Genomic DNA, 25,929 nt, shown 5'->3' with positions numbered 1-25,929 from the left:
GAGGGAGTGTGGGAGGTAATGAGTTAATTTATTGTGTAAAACTAATGTATTTGTAAAATGCTTTAGGGTGTAGTTTTACTATTTACAGTGAGTTTGTTGTCATGCAACCTGTAAGCGTCTGGAAGGACGCTTACAGGAAGCAGTATGAGGCTGGGAAAATCACAATGATCGCGCTGTTTCTCATAGAAGCAGCAGATCATTGCGTGGGCTTAGATCAACGAACAGGAATAGATTTTTCCGTTCATTGATCTCCAGGCGAGCGGGCGGCGGTGTGCACGAGCGGCGGGAGCGCGGACAGCGGCAGTAGCGCGGGAGGTACGGATTTCTCCGTCCCTTGGTTGTTTAGGGGGGAAAAAAAAGGGACGGAGAAATTCGTACCGCGGGGGGTAAAGTGGTTAAAGAACACCTGAGCTAGAAATAAATATAACGAATCCCTGTTTGCCAATGAAAAAAAGTGGAGTGCTCTAGGATTATACTTGGACAAGTAGAATTATTTAAAAGATGCAGTGTCCTCAAAGTATTCTGCAACTTTGGCATTTTTTTTTTTTTAAAGGATTTCAAGTAAGAATTTTTCCAAAAATAGAGAAGAGGTTAACTTCCAAAATCACTTAAAGGGACCCTGAGCACTGGATAAAAACAAAACATGGACATGGGGCTTCAGCCTCCTGTAGCTCGGGAGGTCCTCCGGCATCCTCTTCTCCCTTCTCCTGGTCCTGCTGGTGGCTTCGGTAATCAGCGGTTCACGGGTGAAGTTGCGTGGGCACACACTCGCTGCGCCATCATGCCAGTCACTATAGGCCTCCTACGCATGCGCGGTTCTCTAAAGACTGAACTGCACATGCGCAGGAGGCTTATGGCACCACCGCACATCAGGGAGCGAGCACGCGCGACTTCACCCGGGAGTCGCTGATTACCAGAGCAGCCAGTGGAACTAGGAGAGGGGAAAAGAGAATGCCAGAGGACCTTGCAAGCTACGGGGGGCTGGAGGAAGCCCCGGGTAAGTCCAAATTTTGTTTTTATTTAGTGCTAAGGGTCCCGATCAGAAGGTACAGCCATTAACTGTCTCATCTGCTTTAATCACTTCCCCCATGATGATCCAATGCCAGGACCAGAGTGGTCATCACAGGCTGTATTGGAATGTTGCATGATGGGGGTCAGGTCTTTGGTCTGATACTGTCTGGCTATAGCACATGCTATTAGAATAACAAAGAAAAGTGTGATGTAACTATTGACAGGGGAAAAACATGTTAAAAATGGAGTATGAATAAGAAAAATCACAGAGAACAGAACAATGCACATTAAAGGAATTCTATCAAACTTTCTCTATTTCTGCAAGCATTATAAATCAATTTGCCAGCAACAGTAAGAATAAGCACAGAATAAATCTTCCTCTACGGCTTCTCTTCAGAGCAATGACGGCGCCCTCCTCCAGCTCATATGTTTACGTTGTGTAGCAACAAGTAATTACGCAGCGGCAGCTCAGCACAATCACCTTCAGACTAGGAGTGAGAGAGAGCTCCTCTCAGTAACTTTATGAGCCGATCGTCTGCTGCATAACACACTGCTGTGTGGGGAGCATCAGAATAGAGTAAACTACAGCTGTACTCAGCAAGAGGATTCCCCTCTTGCAAAAATGAACTGCCCCAATTCCCCGTCGCCGTCAGTTCTCAGGGGACGCCGACAGTAAGTTAAATAAAGACAAAGACACGCTGCACAGCAAAAATATATGCTGTGCTTATTCTTACTGTTGCTGGCAAATTGATTTATAATGCTTTCAGAAATAGAGAAAGTTTGATAGAATTCCTTTAAAGGGATACTGTAGGGGGGGGGGTCGGGGTAAAATGATCTGAACTTACCCGGGGGCTTCTAATGGTCCCCCGCAGACATCCTGTGTTGGCGCAGCCACTCACCGATGCTCCGGCCCCACCTCCAGTTCACTTCTGGAATTTCTGACTTTAAAGTCAGAAAACCACTGCGCCTGCACGCACGTGTCCTCGCTCCCGCTGATGTCACCAGGAGTGTACTGCGCAGACACAGACCATATTGGGCCTGCGCTGTGCGCTCTTGATGACATCAGCGGGATCGAGGACACGGCAACGCAGGCGCAGTGGTGTTCAGACTTTAATGTCTGAAATTCCAGAAGTGAACCGGAGGCGGGTCCGGAGCATCGGTGAGTGGCTGCACCAACACAGGATGTCTGCGGGGGACCGTTAGAAGCCCCGGGTAAGTTCAACTCATTTTCCCCTGACCCCCCTACAGTATCCCTTTAAGCAAAATAAACAGGTGAAACCTACTGGCTTAGATGGAGACCCATTTCTTGAAGTGCTTGTTCCTGCTCATCACAGAGCTTCTGCAATTCTTTTTTCTCAAGAAGTAATTCATGAAAGTCCTGAAGAAGCAAAACATTGGAAAAATATAATGTGGCATTAAATATGAATTAAAATGAGGAAGTCATATTGTCATATTTTTTCTAACATGATTGTGTAACTGAGCTATGGACTTCTAGCATATATACTGTGCCTTCTCAAAATTTCCCCATTTGCAGCAGCACAGCCCCACTTCAAGACTTTACAAAAAACAGATATTTAAAACTAGGGAGGGCCAGTGAGATGCAAATGATTCCAAGTTGATTCAGAATTATTCAAAATTTGTATGCAAACTTGTGTAGCTTGAAAATGGACCAGATTTCGTCTTGGTGGGATAGTGAGGCCCACAATGCCAGGCTGCTGTTGGATTCTGTCACTGATATTTGGCTTGATGAAGTTAGTTGTGTAGGCTCACAAAACACTTTTCCATAGTGCAATTAATTTTGTTTGCAATAAGTCTGTGTCATTCAGGTAAAGCAAGCCACCTCTTAAAGGGACTCCGAGCAGTGCAGAAACTATGGAAAGATGCATATCATTTTAAAGCTCTCTTTCTCCTCTTTCCAATGATATATAAACCGCCGCCCTACGCCTTTTAGTTTTCGATATTTTCGCGATTGAAATTGCCGCGCCCACGATTTCAATCGCGAAAATAGAGAAAAGTAAAAAGCGTAGGGCGACGATTTAGGTGTCGCCAGAAAGAGGGCTTTAAAATGATACCCATCTTTCCATAGTTACTTGTATTACACAGGGCGACACTTTCCCCAGTGTCAGCAGCTCCATTCAGCAGAATGGAGCTGCTGACTTTAGGAAAAAGTCGCCCTGTGTAATACAATGTAACTATGGAAAGATGGGTATCATTTTGAAGCTCTCTTTCTCCACTTTCTGGCGACACCTAAATCGTCGCCCTACGCCTTTTAGTTTTCTCTATTTTCGCGATTAAAATCGCGACCGTGGCAATTTCAATCGCGAAAATAGCGAAAACTAAAAGGCGTAGGGCGGTGGTTTATATGCCATTGGAAACAGGAGAAAGAGAGCTTTAAAATGATATGCATCTTTCCATAGTTTCTGCACTGCTCGGAGTCCCTTTAACCTTTAATTTTAAAGAGAGACTAAAGTCTCTCAGAATTCAGGTTTTTATTTTAAAAATCTCTTTAATATCAATTCCCTAAGTAAAACGCAGCATCCCTGCGGCTGCACACTAACTAAATCCCCCCAAACTTCCCGGGGCACATTGCAGGGGAGCGCTTCCGTGAAGAGGCAGAGCTTAGGACTGCAGCTCTGCCTCTACACGCGTCCAAAAGCGCGGACCGCTGCCTCTTCTTTCACTGAGAGGGGCGGGGGAGAGGCGGAGATACGCGCGGATTGACGCACATGGAGGCAGAGCTGCAGCTTAAAGAAAACCTGTAAGATCAAAAAGTTCCCCTGGGGGGTACTCACCTTGGGAGGGGGAAGCCTGAGGGTCCCAATGAGGCTTCCCACGCCGTCCTCTGTCCCTCGGGGGTATTGCTGCAGCCCTCTGAACAGCAGCGATGTAAATATTTACCTTCCCAGCTCCTGCGCAGGCACTGTGGCGGCTCTCGGCTCCGAAATAGGCGTAAATACCCGATAGCCGTCGGGTCTGCTCTACTGCGCAGGAGCAAGTCTCCGGCGCCTGCGCAGTAGAGCGGACCCGACTGAGATTGGGTATTTCCGTCTACTTCGGAGCCAAAAGCCGCAACAGCGCCCCCGCTGGAGCCTGGAAAGGTAAATATTGAACAAGCTGTCGGATCTGTCGGGCCGCTGTGAGACTCCCGTGGGACAGAGGAGGACGGGGGAAGCCTCATTAGGATCCGGAGGCTTCCTCCTCCTGAGGCGAGTACCCCCCAGGGGAACTGTTTGATGTTACAGTGTCTCTTTAACCGCTTGCCGACCGCGTCACACCAATAAACGTGGCCGTGGTGGCAGCCCCAGGACCAGCTAATGCCGATTGGCGTAAAGTCCTGGGGCAGCAGTTTGCAGGAGATCGCGCGCAGGGTGGGCGCGCATCTCCTGCTTGGTGGGCGGAGCTCCGCCTTCAGTCTCCGAGCGGCGATCGCCGCTCGGAAGACTGTTACACGGCGAAACCACCGTGTATTTACATGTACAGCGCTGCGATCAGCAGCAGCGCTGTACTGGGGACAGCCGTGTCACACGGCTGTCCCTCTGGGGGATAAGAGAGCGATCGGCTCTCATAGGCAGAAGCCTATGACAGCCAATCGCTATAATTGGCTGGCTGGAGGGAGGGATAGATTTTAAAGAAACAGTTTTAAAACAAACAAACAAACAAACAATAATGTTTATTAAAAAAAAAAAAACATGGGGGGAGCGATCAGACCCCACCAACAGAGAGCTCTGTTGGTGGGGAGAAAAGGGGGGTGGGATCACTTGTGTGCAGAGTTGTCTGGCCCTGCAGCTTGGCCTTAAAGCTGCAGTGGCCAATTTCACTGAAATTAGCCTGGTCACTAGGGGGGTTTATCACCATGGTCCTCAAGAGGTTAAAGCTCTGCCTTCCAGGGCAGCAAAATCCATGACCAAGAAAGTTGTGGATTTTTGCTGGGGAGTTTGGGGTGATTTAGTTAGTGTTCAGCCACAGGGATGCAGCGTTTTAGTTAGTGCATTGATGTTAAAGAGATTTTTTAAAATAAAAACCTGAATTTTATGAGACTGCAGAGTCTCTTTAAGGATTTTAAGGTACTTTATTTCTTCCAGGGCGCCTCTTTCTCCATTCAATTTAAAACTAGGGATGGTTAATGAGATGCAAATAATTCCAAGTTGTAAGCAAATTTATGCAGCTTGAAAATGGACCAATCAAATTTTGCCTTGGCAGGATTCTGTTGATCCATTTTCAAGCAGCATAAAATCTGCATACAAAATTTGCATAATTCTGCATCAACTTGGAATTATTTACATATCATTGACCATTCCTATTTAAAACATCAAAATGCACAGTTGCAAATAAGAAAGAACATATTAAACGTGATGTGTTAATGTGGCAATATATCTCAATATTAAAAATATGCTAAGCAGAGCTGCGGTCAACCTAAAAATGAAAAAGGTAAAATTGCTCAGTAATGGCTCCAATGTGGCTATACCAAAAAACAATTCAAAATGAAAATTGTAAGACTCGAAGTCCAGAGATTTAAGTAGCAAACTATAAGGAAAAACATCTTCAGCACCAGAGCTTCATCATTTTATAAATTACAGCTTATACTATACTTATACTGAGCCCCTCATTTTTTTACTTTTTTTTTTTTGAGAAGGCAAAGAAAAAATGGTTGTCTTGACTACAGAATGAACTGAAGGGGCATTTGTTCTTCCACTTCCACACTAATCAACCCCCACTCATCTTGCTATGAATCTGGTCCCATTGCATGCACAGTGCACATAGTAGGAGTTGGAATGAGTAGGGCTGAGGAGGGAAGGGGTATACTCGAGGGTTCTTGGATTGGTGGCAAAGGAGGTTTATAAGGCAGGGGTGTAATAAGAGTCCCCATGACCCCTACCATCACGGCAGGCCTGGGACTAAGGTGCAGAATAGCACGGCAGTGGAGCTTCATACTTTACATTATCTTGGCAGCAGGACAGGTACTCCGTGCACCATGCAGCCTCTCACCTTTTGGTTCTAGATGCTTGCCACATGATGGGCAGTGTTGGGAGCTACAAGGTGATAGGCTGCACTGCATGGCTACACAGCAGAGAAGTGAAGAGGACATGCCCTGCCGCCAAGGCAAGGTGAAGTATGAAGCTTCGCTGCGGCCGTTCTAAAAGTTCTGTTGGCAATAGGATTCACATGCAACGATAATAATAAAAAACAAAAACAAACAAAAAACAAGCTGGTGGTTATTTTCCCACAGCAGAAAAATGCACATTGCACCACTTTACTGTGAATTTCTAATAATTATTGTGAAGGTTTGAACTCAATAGACTTATGTCTTTTTTCAACCCAAATAACTATGTAACTATATGTAACTGTGTATGATTAATTTTGGACTGGACACTTTTTACTAAAATATAAATAAAACCTGAGAAATGTTATTTTTCCATAATTGTACACGGTCTTATTATCTTTTGGGAGACACCTATGTAATTTCCTGTCAAAAAATTACTTGCTGATTGAATGAAAGTAACTTTAAGTCAAAATATGCCGGGGGTATGAATAATTATGTGCAGCAATGTACTTTAAAAAGTGAAGCCAGCATGGCCTTACATGTAAGCAGAGCATGTCAGCCCAAGGGGGTTCTTGGTTTATTACACATTTTAATCTTCTCATTTGGATGTGTTGCGAGTTCTCTCAGGTTTGGCCCTTTTCTTACCCCATAACATCATTTTGAGTGGTACAAGCAATTAGGAGGAAAAAAGCCGGACACACCTTCTTTAATTGTGAAAGCTGAAGAAGTTCACTTTGCAGACTTTGATTGAGATCGTTCTCTTTGTGAAGCTCCAACTGAAGACATTTTTTCTGCTCTTTCTCCAATTTTAAATCATTCTCTAAACTGGAACTATTTGAGAAATGAAAGGGAGCTATTAGCATGTTACTTCATTTAAAAGAACATTGCTGAAAAAACAAATAAAATGTAAATGTTAAATTTCCTGCCTTTTTGGGGTCATACAGGATCTTTAGTAAACACAACTAGAATTAAATACTAATGGCTACAACATACCGTATTTTTCAGACTATAAGACACACTTTTCCTTCCCCAAAACTTTGGGAAAACGTGGATGCGTCATATTTTAAAGTTACAGATTTTGGCCCCCAGAATATATTTACCAGATCCTGCCACCGCGCTCCTCTCCTCCTCCGTCTTGCGGTAATCCGAGGAGGGCCGTCATCCACAATCAAGCTCTTCTGGGTCCTATCCGCCGGTTCCTTTTCGCTGCAGTCTCCGTATGCAGACTACAGCCTTGCGGTGTACACATGCTGCCGCCGCCATCCTCTTTACAGCTTTCTCTTCCTGGTTACAGTGCACCCTACTGTGTGAACTGCAGCGCACGTGCATCGGGGTCAAACATGACGCACTGTAACCAGGAAGAACACACTGTAACAATGGAGGATGGCGGCAGCAGCGAGTGTACACCGCAAAGCTGCAGTCTGAATATGGAGACTGCAGCGAAGAGGAGTCGGCGGCTGGGACCCAGAAGAGCTTGATCGTGGAGGATGGGGGCACCTTTGGATTACCACAAGAAAGAGGAGGAGAGGAGTGTGGCGGCAGGATCATGTGAGATGCAGCAGGGGTTAGTCAGTGAAGTGTAGTGTAGTTTGGGTTGGCTGCAGGAGTTAGTGAAGTGTAATGTAGTAGGTGGTGGCAGCAGGGGTTAGTTAGTGAAGTGTAGTTAGTAGGGGCAGCAGTGGTTCGTTAGTAAAGTGTAGTGTAGTAGGTGGTGGCAGCAGGGGTTAGTGAAGTGTAGAGTAGTGTGGTTGGTGGCGGCAGCAGAAGTAAGTGAAGTGTAGTGTAGCAGTAGTTAGTGTAGATGGACAGTGTAGCTTAGATAGAGACAGTTTAGAGGGGAAGGGTCCTTAAGACGGCCCTGCACCATAGACACACCTAAGTTTAGTTTATTCTTTTTTTTTCCCTTTAAAACTAGGTGCGTCTTATATCCCGAAAAATACTGTATCGATGTCCCTTGCAGAAATAGTGTTTTATAGAGTATTTTATAAAAGAGAAAAAAAAAGCTGAAGAAATAGAATTTATAGGTGACTGTTAAGTTTAACAGTATAGTTTAATGTTTGTACATATGCAACCATTAAGGCATATAGAGTTTTCTTGTTACCATTGGCATTCCAGTTTCTGAAGTTGCTGACGTAATGATTCATTTTTGGCATCAAACTCTTTCTTCATTTTAATGTAATTTTCTTCAGATGTTACTCGAGATTTTTCTGATTTCTGAAGTCTGACATAAACAAATATATAAGCATATTTTAATCAAATAATCACTTCATGGCCAGAATAGTTTCTCTATTCAGGGCTTCATTAAATTTAGTGTTAAAGTGTACCTAAAATGACATGAATCCCGGTGAGATAATATGTTTGTACAGTACCGATCCTACTTACAGCTTTGCCTGTGCTCATTTTTTACCGTAAGGGTTAAGAATCCAGAGTTACAAATCAGTTTCACAACATTTTAAGTAGGGTGCAGCAGTAATTATTCCTGATGACTGGTTAAAGGTCATAAAACTTGTATTTGGCTATTCTTATCTATTCATTGCTGCCGTGAAGTTCAATAGGTCATCATTAATCTGTATATGAGCTGACTAAACATAAAAAATGGTAATGAACACATCAACAAAGAAGTGCAGGACTGAAATCGGAAGAATCTGACCGCGAAGAGACAGCGAAGCCAGAAGACAAAACAGAGAACCCCCAGGAAGCAGTAGCCAAATAAAAAAGACTGAAGACTGGAGCGCAGGATAGGTAGCTATAGCTCACTCTCAAGCATCTGCAGAGGGCTTGGTTTGTCTAAGACCGATGTCCATAATGTTGTTGGGTAGAGGCTCTTCAAAGGGACACCCACATTACTAGGCACATCCCCAATACTCACAGGCAAAGAGAGTTGATAAGCAGAGTAGTGGGGGACTATCACAAGGTCTCTTGCTGCTAATTACACACCCCATTATCTGGACATGGGAGCTGGTATAGCAAGAGAGGGACTTCTTGCCTTCTTAAAGATTTACCAATACAAGCTTTCCTCACTGCCATATCAGTAGAGAATATTCAGCACCTTGGAAAGCTCCTATTCCCCTTAACCCCCCCCCCCCCCCCCCCCGCGGTCTATATGGGCTTCACCATCTTCTTCAGCCAGAGACCTGCAGCAGGTTTAAGCTCCCGTAATGGAGTTGTACTTCCCGGCAGCTGCAATAGGGCTCGTTTCCACTAGTGCGGTGCGGAATCGCCTGCATTCCACCGCGGACAAAATCGCATGCGGGTGCGATTCCGCATGCGTTTTTGCCGCGATTTCGCATGCGATTCCGCATAGGTAAGGCTGTATGCGATTTTAACCATGTCACTGCCTGAGTGAAATAACATTAATACCTATGCGAAATCGCATGCGATTTCGCGTCAAAAAACGCATGGTCACCCCGCATGCGATTTCCCTATTAGTTACATTAGCGGCGATTCGCGCACGTTCCTTCTGCAGGCGAAATCTGACGGCCCTGCCGTGCAGATTTCTGCCGCACCAAAAAACGCTGCCGCAGCCGCACACGTGGAAACAGCCCCATCCACTTACATTACCTATGCGAATCCGCGTGCAGTGCCCGCATGCGGATTCGCTATAGTGGAAACGGGCCCTCAGTGTGAGAACATTTCCCGGGATTGGAAGATGTACTAATTTTAAAGTGGCACTGAAGCGGAAACCCCCCCAAAAACGTATTATATAATTAAGTGAAGCAGCAGTTCATGCACTCAATGTTGCAATAAGTGTGTGCTCAGTCACTATACACAACATAGCTCAAAGGTTATGACTAAATACAGCACCACACCTATATGTATTCAAAATTATAACAAAGTTTATTAATCTTCATAAAGCACCATCATATAAAAATAAAAACATCTAAAAACACAATGGACACCTCATATCATAGTTTATATAGCATATCATAGGGCTGCACGATATATCGTTTTTTAATCGAAATCACGATGGGCATCATCACGATTTCAGTATCGTCAGAGTGGCAATTTTGTTTTTCCATTGCGGCTGTATTTCCGCGTTCAATGCTGTCCCCAGCATTGCACGCGTACATTTCCGGCTTGTTACTAAGGTGCGCTTCCTCCTTCCGGCCAGAAGGAGGAGTGAGGCACTGAATCGAGGAATGCACGGCCAGCTCTCTCTCGTCCTTTAGCTGCCTTGGCTGCGGTGAAGCACGCATGGTTTTCCCCCCGATCCACCACACGGTCACCCAGGCTCTCTTGCACAGCGGGGACCAGAGAACAGTGGCAGAGAGAGATAGACCACACGCAGGCTGTATACAGCACACAGCGCAGCGTCCTGCTAAAGCCACTCTAGCTGTCCGTTTACAGACAGCTCTTAGCTGTAACGAGCTTTGCTGGCAATTTCAGGTCAAAAGGGCAGGATCCTTAGCCTCACATCCCATCAGATAGCAATATATGGGCAGCGACACCAGTAATGACAAAGATCAGATTACAGCTAGAGCTGTCTGTGTAAATGGACAGCTAGACTGGCTTTAACAGGACTGTAAACGGACAGCTAGACTGGCTTTAACAGAACTGTGCTGTATACAGTGAGTTCGTGTGTATGCTTTATCTGCCTGGTCCTGCTGTGCTCTCTGTCACAGGCTCTGCTTTATGCCCATGCAGCTTAACCACTACTTTAACTAGCCTGTCTGCCTAGTGCTTCAGGCTTAATGGCCCATACTCACGGGCTACAATTGTCGCCGCAACACGCGGCGCGCACGTGTTGCGGCGACAGGTCGCCTGTGAGTATGCGTCGTCGCACGGGCGCGCACCCCGAACTGTCGCCCGTCGCTGATGTCGCGGGCGATTGAAAGTTTAAATCGCCTGGCGACAGCCGCCGCCGCAACTCCGCCGCAACTGTCACTAGTCCGCGTGAGTACGCGGACTAGCGACAGCAACCCCCATTGAGGTAGACGGAGCTTCCGGCGGGGGGAGGAGGAACGTCGGCGACAGCTTCCGTCGCAGCGCTGGTCCCTCTTCTGCGTGTGTATGCGGAGGGACCTGGCGAGGAGCTGTCGCGGGCCTGTCGCCCACACGCTCACGTGTGCTGGCGACAGGCCACTTTTGCTGCCCGTGAGTATGGGCCATAACAGTGGCAGTTGCAGAGTAGTCATTGTAGCTGCAGGGGTTAAGTGTAGTGTAGCTGGGAATGGGGGCAGAAGGTGTTAGAGTAGTGCATTGTAGCATAGCTGGTGGGCATCAGGAGTTAGCTTAGTGTGTTATTGATGAGAATCAGTGGTTAGCATTGTGCAGTGGAGTTTAATTGGTGGGGCATCAAGATTCAAGTTAGCATAGTGTAGGGGTGGATCATCAGGTGTTAGCACAGTGTAGTGGGGGCAATGTGAATTTAGTGCTAAAGCTTGATTTGAAGAAAATCGGGAACAAATCGAAATCGCAATTTTTGAGAGAAAAATTGCAATTTCAATTTTTTCCTAAAATCGTGCAGCCCTAGCATATCATGTATAATATAATGTATATTAGCTCCAATAAAGCATAAGTGAATTGATAAGTAGATCACATGGGCAGCTCAATATAAGAGTTATGGGGTTATGAGAGCCTAATCTCAAATAAAGTGCATACGTGGTCAGGATAATAAAACTTCCAATTCATACCAAACAAAAGAAAATAACAAGAAAATTCATATAATCAAACAGTGATCAGTGCATAAAGTGCTAACCGTGCTGAAAATGATCAGCCCCTGAAAAATCATGGATGCTGAATGAAAACAAGTGAATTGATGCAGAGACTGCCGCAGAAGTATAAAGTGGCAGAAGGAGCGAGGCTTACGTGACCCTGGAAGGGAATGAATCAGCGAGGTGTCCAATGAAGTGAAGAGGCCCCCGGTAGACTACTCTACCGGTGTCGCGGCAGTCACGCCGCTTTATCAAGAGTGGGGGGTCCCGTTTCATTCTGGCAAATACGCTGGTCCGATATAGTGCTATAATTAAGTGTATGTCTAGTACAGCTAAGAAATAGAACATTAGTAGCAAAGAAAATACTCTGAAATTTTTTTCCAGTACAGAAAAAGTTAAACTTCAGTTTCACAAAAGAGCTTCTCTGAGCTCTCCGACCCAACTTGGGTCCAAGACTGTCCTCTTTTCTGAAGCACTTCTACATCAAAGAAACAGTGAGAGAAAGTTTCAGTTAATGTTTTACTGCAGGAAACTTCAAAGGGTCATTAGCTCTGCTTTGTTTTATAGTAACAAAATAGTGTGTGGTTTATAAACTGCAAATATGACAGAATGATGCAATGTTATTATCCGTACTAAAGATTATGTGCGCTCAACAGATCTCTTTCAGGGTGCTAGATGCCCCACACAGGGTCCTAGTATTCCAGAGTTAGGACCTGTACCCCATAAACAAGAATCCCAGGTATTTCAGCATCCCTTACACCAAAATCCTAGTTCTTACAAACAGACAGAACACCAGCATCACAAATAATTCAAGTCCTTGTACATAAGTCCTAATAACAGAGCTTGTATCCGGCCAGATCAGAAAGGAATCTTCAGTAACAGCATTCCCAAAAGGAAAAAACCAATATGCTCACCAGATTTCAGTGCCAATTACAACAGTTGGCATACAGTGCACGTGGCCCAGCCAGTATACCTTCTCCAGCCTCCTGTAATCTTCAGTGGTGTCCCATGCGTACCAGCAAATGTGGCTGACCACACAGGACCAGCAATCACGCTTTCTTAGGCCAGTGTTCTCCAGACACTTCTCCTCCACTCTGCCAGCACCTTAAACTCAAACACTTCTATGGTGCAACACCGTTTATTCCAATAACCGTGATGAGGCTCCGCCCTACTAGTTTCGTCAGGTATGACTCATCAGGGCCCCTGATGAGTCATACCTGACGAAACTAGTAGGGCGGAGCCTCATCACGGAAGGAGACGCTGGAACTCGAGTCGGTTTTATGTGATATGCGCATTTTTACTTTGGATCCTGTAAGTGTGATTTTAAAGCGTGTTTTATTGGAATAAACGGTGTTGCACCATAGAAGCGTTCTGTTTGAGTTTAAGGTGCTGGCAGAGTGGAGGAGAAGTGTCTGGAGAACACTGGCCTAAGAAAGCGTGATTGCTGGTCCTGTGTGGTCAGCCACATTTGCTGGTACGCATGGGACACCACTGAAGATTACAGGAGGCTGGAGAAGGTATACTGGCTGGGCCACGTGCACTGTATGCCAACTGTTGTAATTGGCACTGAAATCTGGTGAGCATATTGGTTTTTTCCTTTTGGGAATGCTGTTACTGAAGATTCCTTTCTGATCTGGCCGGATACAAGCTCTGTTATTAGGACTTATGTACAAGGACTTGAATTATTTGTGATGCTGGTGTTCTGTCTGTTTGTAAGAACTAGGATTTTGGTGTAAGGGATGCTGAAATACCTGGGATTCTTGTTTATGGGGTACAGGTCCTAACTCTGGAATACTAGGACCCTGTGTGGGGCATCTAGCACCCTGAAAGAGATCTGTTGAGCGCACATAATCTTTAATATAATTCTGTCTAAAGAGGGTATACACCCCTCAATTCATTGTAGCGCCCCAGAAATACATAAGGTGTAGAGGTTGGGAATAAGAAATTTACCAGATTGTTAAGGAGGGAGGAGCGCACTATTTCTAATTTATCTTTATTATCCGTACTACACATACAATTCATTAGATCATTTCATTATATCATAAGTGTTTTTTTTCGGTTCAGTGTCACTTTAAAGGACTACATCTCCCAGAATGCATTGCGGCAGACGAGAATGTGCAACACCATAGTAGGCACTTCCTATTGAAGCACTTGCGTGTCTGGCTAAAGAAGATGGTGGAGTGCATAAAGACGGGCTTGGGAGCAGCTGTCATCCCACCAATGGCTCATACTAGCGAATGGCTAGCGAATGACTTGACGATTATCTATGTCCCTGGGCAGGAACTGTAGTCCTGCGGGACGTACTGTAGATAATCTGTCTCAAATTACATAAGTGGCTAAATGGAGCCTAATGTAATTGAAAAAAAGCTGGTTTAACTTACCTGGGGCTTCTACCAGCCCCTTGCAGTGGCCCGTGCCATCACAGAGTCAATGGCCACTGTGCCTGCATGGCCCTGGCCGCACATGTCCTCAATCATGCTCCTATTGCCGGAAGCGTCCTGCGCATGTGCAGTAAAGACTTTCTCATAATGCGTATGAGCAGAGCATTCCAGTCCATGGGAGCGTGGACCCAGTGCAGTTTCTAGGCTAAAATGCACCCAGGGCGAGGGTGTAAAAATTGCGCCCCCCCCCCCTCGAGCAAGGTATGGGTGCCCGCAGTATAGGTGAGCCAGGTCTAGTTGCACTTAGTATAGGTCCCCCCAGTATAGGTAGCCAGGCATAGGTGAGCCAGTATAGTTGCCCCCGCTATAGGTTAGCCAGGTAGGTGCCTCCAGTATAGGTAGCCAGTATAGTTGCCCCCAGTATAGGTTAGATAGGCAGGCGCCCCCGGTATAAGTTAGATAGGTAGGTGCCCCAGTACAGGTTAGCTAGGTGGGTGCCTCTAATATAGGTAGCCAGAATAGTTGCCCCCAGCATAGGTTAGATAAGTAGGTGCCCCCAGTATAGGTTATTTAGGTAGGTGCCTGCAATATAGGTAGCCAGTATAGTGGCCATCTGTATAGGCTAGCTAGGTAGGTGCCCCCAATACAGGTTAGATAAGTGCCCCCAGTATAGGTTAGATAGGTAGCTGCCCCACACTGTAGGTTAGATAGGTAGCTGCCCCCCAGTGTAGGTTAGATAGGTAGCTGCCCCCCAGTGTAGGTTCGATTAGGTAGCTGCCCCCCAGTGTAGGTTCGATTAGGTAGCTGCCCCCAGTATAGGTTAGATAGGTAGCTGCCCCCCAGTGTAGGTTAGATAGGTAGCTGCCCCCCAGTATAGGTTAGATTAGGTAGCTGCCCCCAGTGTAGGTTAGATTAGGTAGGTGCCCCCCAGTGTAGGTTAGATTAGGTAGGTGCCCCCCAGTGTAGGTTAATTAGGTAGGTGCCCCCCAGTATAGGTTAGATTAGGTAGGTGCCCCCCAGTATAGGTTAGATTAGGTAGGTGCCCCCCAGAGTAGGTTAAATTAGGTACCTGCCCCCCAGAGTAGGTTAGATTAGGTAGGTGCCCCCCAGTGTAGGTTAGATTAGGTAGGTGCCCCCCGGTGTAGGTTAGATTAGATAGGTGCCCCCCAGTGTAGGTTAGATTAGGTAGGTGCCCCCCAGTGTAGGTTAGATTAGGTAGGTGCCCCCCAGTATAGGTTAGATTAGGTAGGTGCCCCCCAGTATAGGTTAGATTAGGTAGGTGCCTCCCAGTATAGGTTAGATTAGGTAGGTGCCCCCCAGTATAGGTTAGATTAGGTAGGTGCCCCCCAGAATAGGTTAGATTAGGTAGGTGCCCCCCAGTGTATGTTAGATTAGGTAGGTGCCCCCCAGTATAGGTTAGGTAGGTGCTCCCCAGTGTAGGTAAGATTAGGTAGGTGCCCCCCAGTGTAGGTTAGATTAGGTAGGTGCCCCCCAGTGTAGGTTAGATTAGGTAGGTGCCCCCCAGTATAGGTTAGATTAGGTAGGTGCCTCCCAGTATAGGTTAGATTAGGTAGGTGCCCCCCAGTGTAGGTTAGATTAGGTAGGTGCCCCCCAGTGTAGGTTAGATTAGGTAGGTGCCCCCCAGTGTATGTTAGATTAGGTAGGTTCCCCGCAGTATAGGTTAGATAAGTAGCTGCCCCCAAGTGTAGGTTAGATTAGGTAGCTGCCCCCCACCGTAGGTTAGATTAGGTAGGTGCCCCCAGGATAGGTTAGATAGCTAGCTGTCCCCTATAATGGAGGGGGGAGCCGCGGGGAGGGCAGCCCAACCTCTCCCTCCCTCTCCTCTACTGGGCGCCCTCCGTGCTAACCCCTCAGATGCAGAGCGAGCAGCCGGGAAGCGCTGTTTACAACTCACCTGCCTGGCTCCAAGCGCTGCTCTCTCGCCGCTGGTCTGTCTCCTCTCTCTGCATAGATGCGGATACACACGCTGCTTCCTGTTTAGCAGGAAGCAGCGTGTGTATCCGCCTGTTTACAACTCACCTGCCTGGCTCCAAGCGCTGCTCTCTCGCCGCTGGTCTGTCTCCTCTCTCTGCATAGATGCGGATACACACGCTGCTTCCTGTTTAGCAGGAAGCAGCGTGTGTATCCGCATCTATGCAGAGAGAGGAGACAGACCAGTGGCGAGAGAGCAGCGCTTGAAGCCAGGCAGGTGAGTTGTAAACAGCGCTTCCCGGCTGCTTGCTCTGCATCTGAGGGGGGAGCACGGAGGGCGCCCGGGAGAGGAGAGGGAGGGAGAGGTCGGGCTGCCCTCCCCGCGGCTCTGGCTCCCCCTCCATTATAGTGCCCCCCCCTCCCAACAGCGCCCCGGGCGGCGGCACGCCCCTAAAAACGGGCCTGCGTGGACCAAGGGCGCGCATCCACAAGAAAGAGTGGCACTGAGGGTGTCCGGAAGATCGCAGAGTGACAACACAGGGACATGATGGTTGCAGGGGGCTGGCAGAAGCCCCAGGTAAGTTAAACTGGCTTTTTAATATTTGCTTTAGGTTCCCCTTTAACAGGAAATGTATTGACTTGACCCAACTACAGAAAATGGAGGGAGATACCTTGATTAACTACTTCCTCACCACAAGTTATTTCCCCTTAAAAGCCAGAGCAATTTTCACACATCATGCTCATCCTATTCAACCGCCAAAGCTTACGCACCACTTATGACACCAAAATGACCTATACATTTTTTTTTAATTTTTATTTTTTTTTGTTTTTTGCAACAAATTAGGCTTTCTTTGGGTGGTACTTTTTTGCTAAGAATTATTTTATTATAGCTTCATTTTAAAGTGATTAGTAAGAAAAAAATAAGGAGGCGGGGGGAGGGTGTCAAAGTAGCCGCGGGGGGACGTAGGCACAGGAATACAGCGGTGGAGAACTGTTAATCAGACATTTCGGACACAAGGATGATCTAGAACAGGCTTTCTCAACCAGGATTCCCTGAATCCCAGGGTTCCTTGAGTACTCTGCAGGGGTTCCCTGGCATTTCCCCCATCGTGGGGGAAGTATAATACAGCACATCATAATAGGGGGTACTGTAAAAAGAAGCACTAAACTGGGGGTCAGAATAATAATGAGCACATTAATAAAAAGAACTAGGATAAGGAGACCGTAAAATGAGAGGTAGAGTAATAGGGGGTAGTGAAATAAAGAGCCTCACCTAATTTTAAAGTCCATGCCTCCTGCAAAATAAATGCAGGGGTTCCTCAAGATCAAAAAACTGTTTGCAGGGGTTCTTTGCGATCCAAAAGTTATTTTCAGGGTTCATTCAGGGTAAAAAGGTTGAGATAGACTGATCTAGAACTTGGAAGTCAGTAAATTCAAAAAAGTTTTACAATGTAAACTTTGAAACACATGCACATACATAATCTATGAGGAAACACACAGGAACATTTTTACTTGTAGATTGGTATGAATTTGTTATTTCAAGTACTTTTATCTTAGAACAGGTTTTTCTATTACTTCCTCACTAAGATTTCTCTTCATAAATAGTAAATGTTTACCTTTTTGGTTTTAAAAATACTATAGAGGTCAGGTTTCCAAATAACACAATATGCAGTTTTCTGTAACAAAGGCTGCATACCTTTCTTCAAGTAGTCTTGTTGTGGATTGCGTTTCATCTAATTTGTTTTGTAGAGATGATGTAGAATCAGTTTTCTTTTGTAGAGCAGTTTCTGCTTCCTACAAAAATGGTTTAATTTAGTTTATAATGCATTCAACATCACATTTTTCATAACACAACAAATCATTGCTTCAATGTATAGTATACCAAATGTAAAACACAATGAATGTAAAGACTAATTAAAGATTTGTTTAGCTGCCTGGAAATATTTAGCTAAACTGCTTAAACAGTATATTACTCTCTAAAAATAAAGCAAAACTGACAAATTTTAAACATGTGATTTAAAGGTAAGGTAGATAGTTTTATTCTAACTTTATATTTGAGTACTGTTCTTAAAAAATACACATGTATACTTATTATAAGAGAACATAACATTTCAATAACAATAAATTGCTGTGTATTGGCATGTGGCCACACCCCCTTAGTGATGTCTAGGCTATGATGTCACTCAGCCTTCTACCCCAGAGCGCTCTCACTATACAGAAGGGGAGGGGGGGGGGGGGCATCCCACAGTGATTCACCTTGCCAGCAGTAAAATGAAGTAAGATTTAACAAAAGGCATACATTTGCTACCTAAATTGCTTCTTTTTGCTTTTTTTATACACTATTCATATATAAGATATATTTAAAGGAATACTTAAGTCTAGAAAAAAAGACATTTACTCACCTGGGGCATCCCTCAGCCCCCCGAAGCTGGATGGTGCCCTCGCAGCCCCGCTCCGATCGTCCTGTCCCCGCCGGCGGCTACTTCCGGTTCGGCGACAGCCGCCGACAGGCTGGGAACGCGGCTGATTTTCCGCGTTCCCAGCCGCTGCTATCACTCTCCATGCTGCTATAGCGTATATATAGCAGCATAGAGAGTGATAGCAGTGGCTGGGAACGCGGAAAATCAGCCGCGTTCCCAGCCTGTCGGCGGCTGTCGCCGAACCGGAAGTAGCCGCCGGCGGGGACAGGACGATCGGAGCGGGGCTGCGAGGGCACCATCCAGCTTCGGGGGGCTGAGGTATGCCCCAGGTGAGTAAATGTCATTTTTTTTTCTAGACTTAAGTATTCCTTTAATAAAGTACCTCTTCAATATCTCAGCTTTAGTTTTGTCTTCCTTAGCAGAAATTATGTAGTCTCAGCCTTGCTTTTTTTTCTTCTTCAGTTTTAACAATTGACAAGGAAAGGGGCAGGGGGGAATACTGTGCTGCATAAAAGGGTGTGCATAATTGCAGCACTTGGGGGCCTGGAGGAGGAGGTATTGGCTGCACTTAAGGGACAGGAGGGGTTAATGGCTGCAATACTGTATGCAGTGCAGTCATTAACCCCTCCTGAGCCCCAAGTGCAGCCATAAACTTTGCTGGGTAGACTTATTCTTGATTCAGTAAAAAATTCCAGCTTAAGTGGGTTGAATATTGGAGTCGACTTATACACGAGGTCAACTTGTATTCAAGTATATACTGTATATATATTGTTTGCTAAACCCATTTAATATCAAAAATTAGTAGTTCCAAGACAGAAAAGTATTTCAAACAAGGATAATATTATTCTTAAATCATAATGCATGTACATTATTTTAGTTTAATAACCGTGGCAAAGTTTTCCTGTAATATGAAAAAAAAATTGTAAAACATGTTTACCTTCACTTTTTGGCACATTTGAAGGTTGATGGATTTTACGTCATCTAGCTGTTTCCTCAAAACAATGAGGGTATCTTGCTTTTCATAGATATCTTTTTCAAGCAGTTTCATGGCCATCTCCATTTCTGTCTTCATCCCAAGTTGCAGTTCCAGCTCTTTCTCTAGTTCCTAAAAAAAAAATTACAGTAATTTCAGTTATGTTAAAAAAAATCAGTTCTGTGATTTAAATGAAAAGTGTAGAGCAATCACAGAAAAAAGAAGAGCATAAGATACCCAAAATTGATAACTAGTTAACGAACCAGATAGGGACTGTAGGTTCATTCTTAACCTGAATCTGTCCATAATTTGAAACACTGCCCTCTTTGTCCTCTGTACCTCCTCTATGCCCCGTTTGCTTCCAATTTCCCTTTGTGTGTCACCTCTGAGCCTCCATGCCTTCATTTTGTCCCTCTCTTCGCCACTTCTGCCCCCCATGTTTCACTGAATTGTTTAAAATCAAATTTTCTCAAAAACTACAAGGTCTTTTTTGGCTTGTTTCCACAGAATCAAATTTTACAATTTTGGGCCGTTCGTATCAGTGGGTTGTTCGTAAGTCGAGGACTACCTGTACTTCATTTAAAAATAGGATATGATCTCCTACTAAAGATTTCTTGATAGAAAGATATGGCCTCTGCAGTCCAGTAATCCCCTAAACTTGTCATTTGTTAATATAGAAATTACATCACATCTTTACCAAAAGGGGTGGAGGGAAAGTGGTGCAGTCTGATTTTTTTCATTTTTTTTTTTTTTTTTAGTCTTTATTGATTTACTGGAACCAATGGGAAATGGGGTTCCTGACTTTTTTCTTTTCACATAAGTTCATGTTACTATATGATTATAGCATTTCTTTCCCTAAATAATATGAATTGCATTGCTTTGCATAGTCTGCAGGTAGGAATGTATAACTAATTAGCTCAAATTATTATTCAAGAGACACACTCAATAGGTGATTCCTGTTATACTATAAAGGTTAGATTAATGTATGTGAAACTGTTATGGATCTCAGGAATAATGCTACGGATACCCTGCCCATGCTTATCTTCTTCTTGATGTAGCAGTTTGTTACAAGAAAGAGGATTATTTTTCTGTACCATTTAAATTTAACTCCTGTAACATTAAAGATAAAATTGTTGTTTGCTTAAAGCGTACTCGAGGCAACATGGGACATGATGAGATAAAAATATGTATTGTACAGTGCAACAAAATTGATAACCAGCCTTTCACTTGTTTTAATTTGCTGTCTGAAAGTGTTAATGTTTACGCATGTGCAATTGACAGCTTCTTTCTTGTTGGTACCTTGTCAGGAATATAGTAAACATGGCCGATAAGTAAATTACAGCCATAAAAGTTTTCCTAGCACGATGCAACTTCAAGAAATTTGACAAGTAAACTACAACTAATAAAAATTAAATCTTCTGGAAGTATTCTTCATGTTCTTGAAGGCCAGAATGTAGGCCAGATATTTTCTTTATCATACCTTGCATCAGTTTATCAATATATTATGGCTACATTCTCTTACCTCAGTTTCATGGAATTTGCCACTTGATTATTTTCTTGCCATACTTTGTCCCTTCCACAAACTTGAAGTTGTTTTAATGCTGGACACAAAACCTGTTAATTACTTATAAGTCAGGAACTAAAACTCAGCAAATAAAATCAAATACGATAAAACCACTAAAGATATGTAGTAAGCTCCACCCCCTTCACATAAATACACTCACCTAAAGGATTATTAGGAACACCTGATCAATTTCTCATGAATGCAATTATCTAATCAACCAATCACATGGCAGTTCCTTCAATGTATTTAGGGGTGTGGTCCTGGTCAAGACAATCTCCTGAACTCCAAACTAAATGTCAGAATGGGAAAGAAAGGTGCCGGTCTGAGTATTTCACAATCTGCTCAGTTACTGGGATTTTCACGCACAACCATTTCTAGGGTTTACAAAGAATGGTGTGAAAAGGTAAAAACGTCTAGTATGCGGCAGTCCTGTGGGCGAAAATGCCTTGTTGATGCTAGAGGTCAGAGGAGAATGGCCGACTGGTTCAAGCTGATAGAAGAGCAACGTGGAGTGGAATAACCACTCGTTACAACTGGAGTATGCAGCAAAGCATTTGTGAAGCCACAACACGCACAACCATGAGGCGGATGGGCTACAACAGCAGAAAACTCCACCAGGTACCACTCATCTCCACTACAAATAGGAAAAAGAGGCTTTAATTTGCAAACTTGGACAGTTGAAGACTGGAAAAAATGTTGCCTGGTCTGATGAGTCTCGATAGAGTCAGAATTTGGCGTAAACAGAATAAGAACATGGATCCATCATGCCTTGTTACCACTGTGCAGGCTGGTAGTGGTGGTGTAATGGTGTGAGGGATGTTTTCTTGACACACTTTAGGCCCCTTAGTGCCAACTGGGCATCGTTTAAAAGCCACAGGCTACCTGAGCATTGTTTCTGACCATGTCCATCCCTTCATGACCACCATGTACCCATCCTCTGATGGCTACTTCCAGCAGGAGAATGCACCATGTCACAAACCTTGAATCATTTCAAATTGGTTTGTTGAACATGACAATGAGTTCACTGTACTAAAATGGCACCCACAGTCACCAGATCTCAACCCAATACAGCATCTTTGGGATGTGATGTAACGGGAGCTTCATGCCCTGGATGTGCATCCCACAAATCTCTATCAACCGCAAGATGTTATCCTATCAGTATGGGCCAACATTTCTAAAGAATGCTTTCAGCACCTTGTTGAATCTATGCCACGTAGAATTAAGGCAGTTCTGAAGGCGAAAGGGAGTCAAACACCATATTAGTATGGTGTTCCCAACAATCCTTTAGGTGAGTGTATAAAGCAAGCCGAAACCCCTAATTTGTACGTTCGGCTTGTTTTAAATCAAATTCTATGCTAAGTAATAAACTGGTTTTGCGTGCAGCATTAACACAATTTTTATCTTTACAATGCAGTCTGTATGTTCTTGCTTATTTATTTTTGTCAACCTGTGGAAGAGTCAAGATAGGACAAGTAAAGAATTAGGTGGCAAATTAAAATAAATAAATGAATGAAGTAAGACTGTAGCCATGAAATACTGATGAGGTGGTGCAAGATACGATACAGAAAGTATGTCTCTGGCCAGGGGCGTAACTACAAATCATGGCCCCCCCAACAAAACATTGACCCTCCCCTTAACGTTCACACCCTTTCTATTGCTAACCCCTTATTGTTACCCTCACAGCTTGGGGGCCCATCTTGCAGGGGCCATAAGACAAATGTGAACATCGTAATCTTCACACCCATAACAAGTTTAGCCATAAAAACACCAGATCTGAAGGATGGACTCCTTTATCTGAGGGAGTGACGTAGTAGTTGGGGCTCCAATGCAACTCTGGGCCCCCAAGCAGTCGCAGGCGCTGCTCCCCTGTAGTTACGCCCCTTTCTCTGGACTACATTCTGGCCTCTAAGAACAATAAAATGATACTGTATGTCTAACCACTTAAGGACCAAAGGCTTACGCCCCCCTAGTGACCAGGCTATTTTTTACAATTCAGTGCTCTGCAGCTGTAACAGCTCGCTGCAGAGCCATACAACTTAGCACCCAAATGAATCCCCCCCCCCTTTTCTGACGATCAACAGTTTTCTATTGGCGGGCTCTGATCACTGCTGCAGGCTTTGTATTTGTCTTTATTAATTTATATGTTCTTTTATTTTAAATACAAATATGTATTTTTTTAAAAATCTTTTTCCCTTCCCCCTCCCTCCCAATCATGGCGCTCCCCTCTCATACAGTTTCAAAAGCAGAACGCATTCCATACAGGACTCAACCCTCCAGGGATGTAATATCCAATTTTATGTTTTATTTCATTGTTGCGGACATAAAAAGTATATGATGATAGCATCAGCCTATAAGAGGGGATCGCGTTCAGAGCCGCTCCGGGGGACAGCCAAGTGAAAGGGCTTTCCCCAGTACAGCGCTGCAGTAGACCGCAACATAAACAATCACAAGTAAACGGCGGTTTCTTTTCTATACAGCTCGGCTCCGTCACTCAAGTGGGGATCCGCGATCCCTGCTAATCTCGTCCATTAGGACTTGATGCCTTGCAGGGAGGTTAAATAAAAAGAATATTTACAGAAAATGTAAGTTTTGCTTAGCTAAAAGTCATGCTTCCGACTGGATTATTGCATCAGCTACAGTGCTCCATTCTTTTCTTGATGTAAATAAAAAAAATCAAAAACTGCAAAGAAATAACGAGAGAAATAGGTTCATTATTTCTGAAGTATTTGTGTACAGTAAGCTACTTCACACTTGCCAGTCGAGCTTGTTTTTCCACTCTAAGTTGCTTCCAAGTTTCGTTATACATTTCGTCCAGTCCTTGGCGTGTCTGTTTATAAGTTTCCAATTCAACTTTTGTATCCTGCAGATTTACCTGTAAGAAATATGAACAAAGTGTGAAGTTCTATTATACAGATATTTAGAAAAAAACTCCATTATACAAAAGTGCTATAAGTCAGAATCAATCCTCACTGCACTATTACTCTACAGCAAATTTAATATAAACACAACTTGCTATAAAGTATGGACCATGTAACATGGGTAACTCAGCTGCCACGACAATACATTTGCATTAGGAATGTGTCTTACCAGTGAAGGCTGATCATGTGATTAAAGGGAACCTTAACCGTCACTTAGTTTAAAAACAACCATTGCAGTCAATTTAGGTTGCACAGCAGATGCTTACCGCACTGTCTGCTGATTCCATTAGTCCCTCTGAGCCCTGTAGTGCGCCACGTCTTTTCCAGCCGACTGATCAGTCGCCCAGTACTTTACCCGGAAGTACTGTCTAATCTGCCTCCCTCGCTTGGTCCTAGCGCCCGTGTATTCTTCGCGCCTGCGCAGTAGTCCACCTTCCGCGCAGGCGCATTGAGAATCATAGCGTGCGCGTGAATCAGACTGAATCACGCTTGTTACGCTGTTAGTCCATGTAGCATACTCATGCGAGAGCACTCCCCTCAGCTTCTCGCACGAGACAAATAGCGTGGCAGCGTATGCGCATGCTCCCCAATGAGACGCTCTATCTGCGTGCTCGTACGCAGCAGAAGCACATTATGACAGGGAGAACACGCAGAACGCTAGTCAGCCGGGGCTCCACGCTGCCCCAGAAGTAATATCTCGCTGTCGCCGCCATCTTGATGACGTCATGAAAACGAAACTGTGCCACAGAGGGATAACGGGGGAGAGCAGAGCGGCGAAATTAGAAAGAATAGATACAGCTACCTGTAAGCAATAATGGAATGCTTTCATTTTAAAAAACAGCTCACAGTTAAGGTTCCCTTTAAGGGCCTGTTTCCACTACACACAGATTCTGGATGCAGAAAAACTGACTCCAATATCTTCTTGATAAATTAGATTTTCAGCTACAGTTACATTTTCATACAGGAAGAGACAGGCTTGCAGTAAAAGCTCATTCACACTAGTGAGTGAGCTGAAACGCATGAAAATGCATGAATAAAAACTCATGAATGGGTATGAATGGGTTTGTGAGTTGCTGTGCATTTCCATGAGTTTTAACTCCCGACGAGTTGAAATGCACTGCACAGCAACTCACTGCTGTAGTGTGACTTTAATGTTCCCATGAAAAATGCACAGGAGTCAAAACTCACTGCAACTCACGTAGTGTGAATGAGCCCTAAATGTTCACTCCTATCACCCTCCCTTCACCCTCTGGGCGATACAATTATATCGCCCAGGAGGTGGCGCAGCACTATTTTTAAAATGTTTTGAATCATGTAGTGAGCCCAGGGCTCGCTACATGATAGCCGCAGCGCAGCGGCATCCCCTCACCCACTCCGATCGCCTTCTGCGATCAGAGTTAGCAGGAAATCCTGTTCAGAACGGGATTTCCTGCTGGGCTTCTCCGGACGCTATGGCGACGGGGCGGGATGACGTCACCGACGATGGACGTCGTGACGTCAGAGGGAGTTCCGATCCATTCCTCAGCGCTGCCTGGCACTGATTGGCCAGGCTGCGCAAGGGGTCGGGGAGGGGGGCACGGCGCGTAGTGGCGGCGATCGGAAGTTACACAGTGCTAGCTGCGTGTAACAAAAAAAAAATTATGCAAATCGGCCCACCAGGGCCTGAGAACTCCTCCTGCGCGATATACCCCGAGCTCAGCTCGGGATTATCGCTCAGGAGGTTAATGGGACTGAATGGGGAGGGGAAGAGAAGGGAATGGGAGGGTGATGGGAGTGAACACTGCAGCAAACCTGCCTCTTCTGTTGTGAAAATTTGACTTTAGCCGAAAGTAAAAAGTTTTGGGTATGTAATTTACATTGTCTCTACAGTTGTCATTATTTTACGCTATTGTTCACGCAACTATCATCTGATCAACATTTTTTGTCAGATTTCATTGGACTTTAATCAGCATATTAATAATTAACAAGCAAAGGCACAATATTGGATATGGGAAATGATATATTGATTGCCAGGACAGTAAAGGTGCCCATACAT

General features: G+C 44.8%; 1 protein-coding gene across 1 annotated transcript in view; it reads right to left on the bottom strand.

Annotated features, from left to right (window-relative positions):
* The window catches only part of LOC137561625 (RUN and FYVE domain-containing protein 1-like), a 109,059-nt gene that overhangs the window by 16,588 nt on the left and 66,542 nt on the right, over positions 1-25,929 (bottom strand). Inside the window, exons 10-15 of the mRNA XM_068272937.1 lie at positions 23,732-23,848; positions 19,377-19,544; positions 17,716-17,813; positions 8,154-8,273; positions 6,754-6,883; positions 2,295-2,389 (exon numbers count right to left, since the gene is read on the bottom strand). Of these exons, the coding sequence (XP_068129038.1) occupies positions 2,295-2,389; positions 6,754-6,883; positions 8,154-8,273; positions 17,716-17,813; positions 19,377-19,544; positions 23,732-23,848 (728 nt within the window). The remainder of the gene's footprint in view (positions 1-2,294; positions 2,390-6,753; positions 6,884-8,153; positions 8,274-17,715; positions 17,814-19,376; positions 19,545-23,731; positions 23,849-25,929) is intronic.

This window comes from Hyperolius riggenbachi, chromosome 3, assembly GCF_040937935.1.
Source record: "Hyperolius riggenbachi isolate aHypRig1 chromosome 3, aHypRig1.pri, whole genome shotgun sequence".
Classification (NCBI taxonomy): Eukaryota; Metazoa; Chordata; class Amphibia; order Anura; family Hyperoliidae; genus Hyperolius; species Hyperolius riggenbachi.
This window is presented reverse-complemented; position numbering and strand designations above follow the sequence as displayed.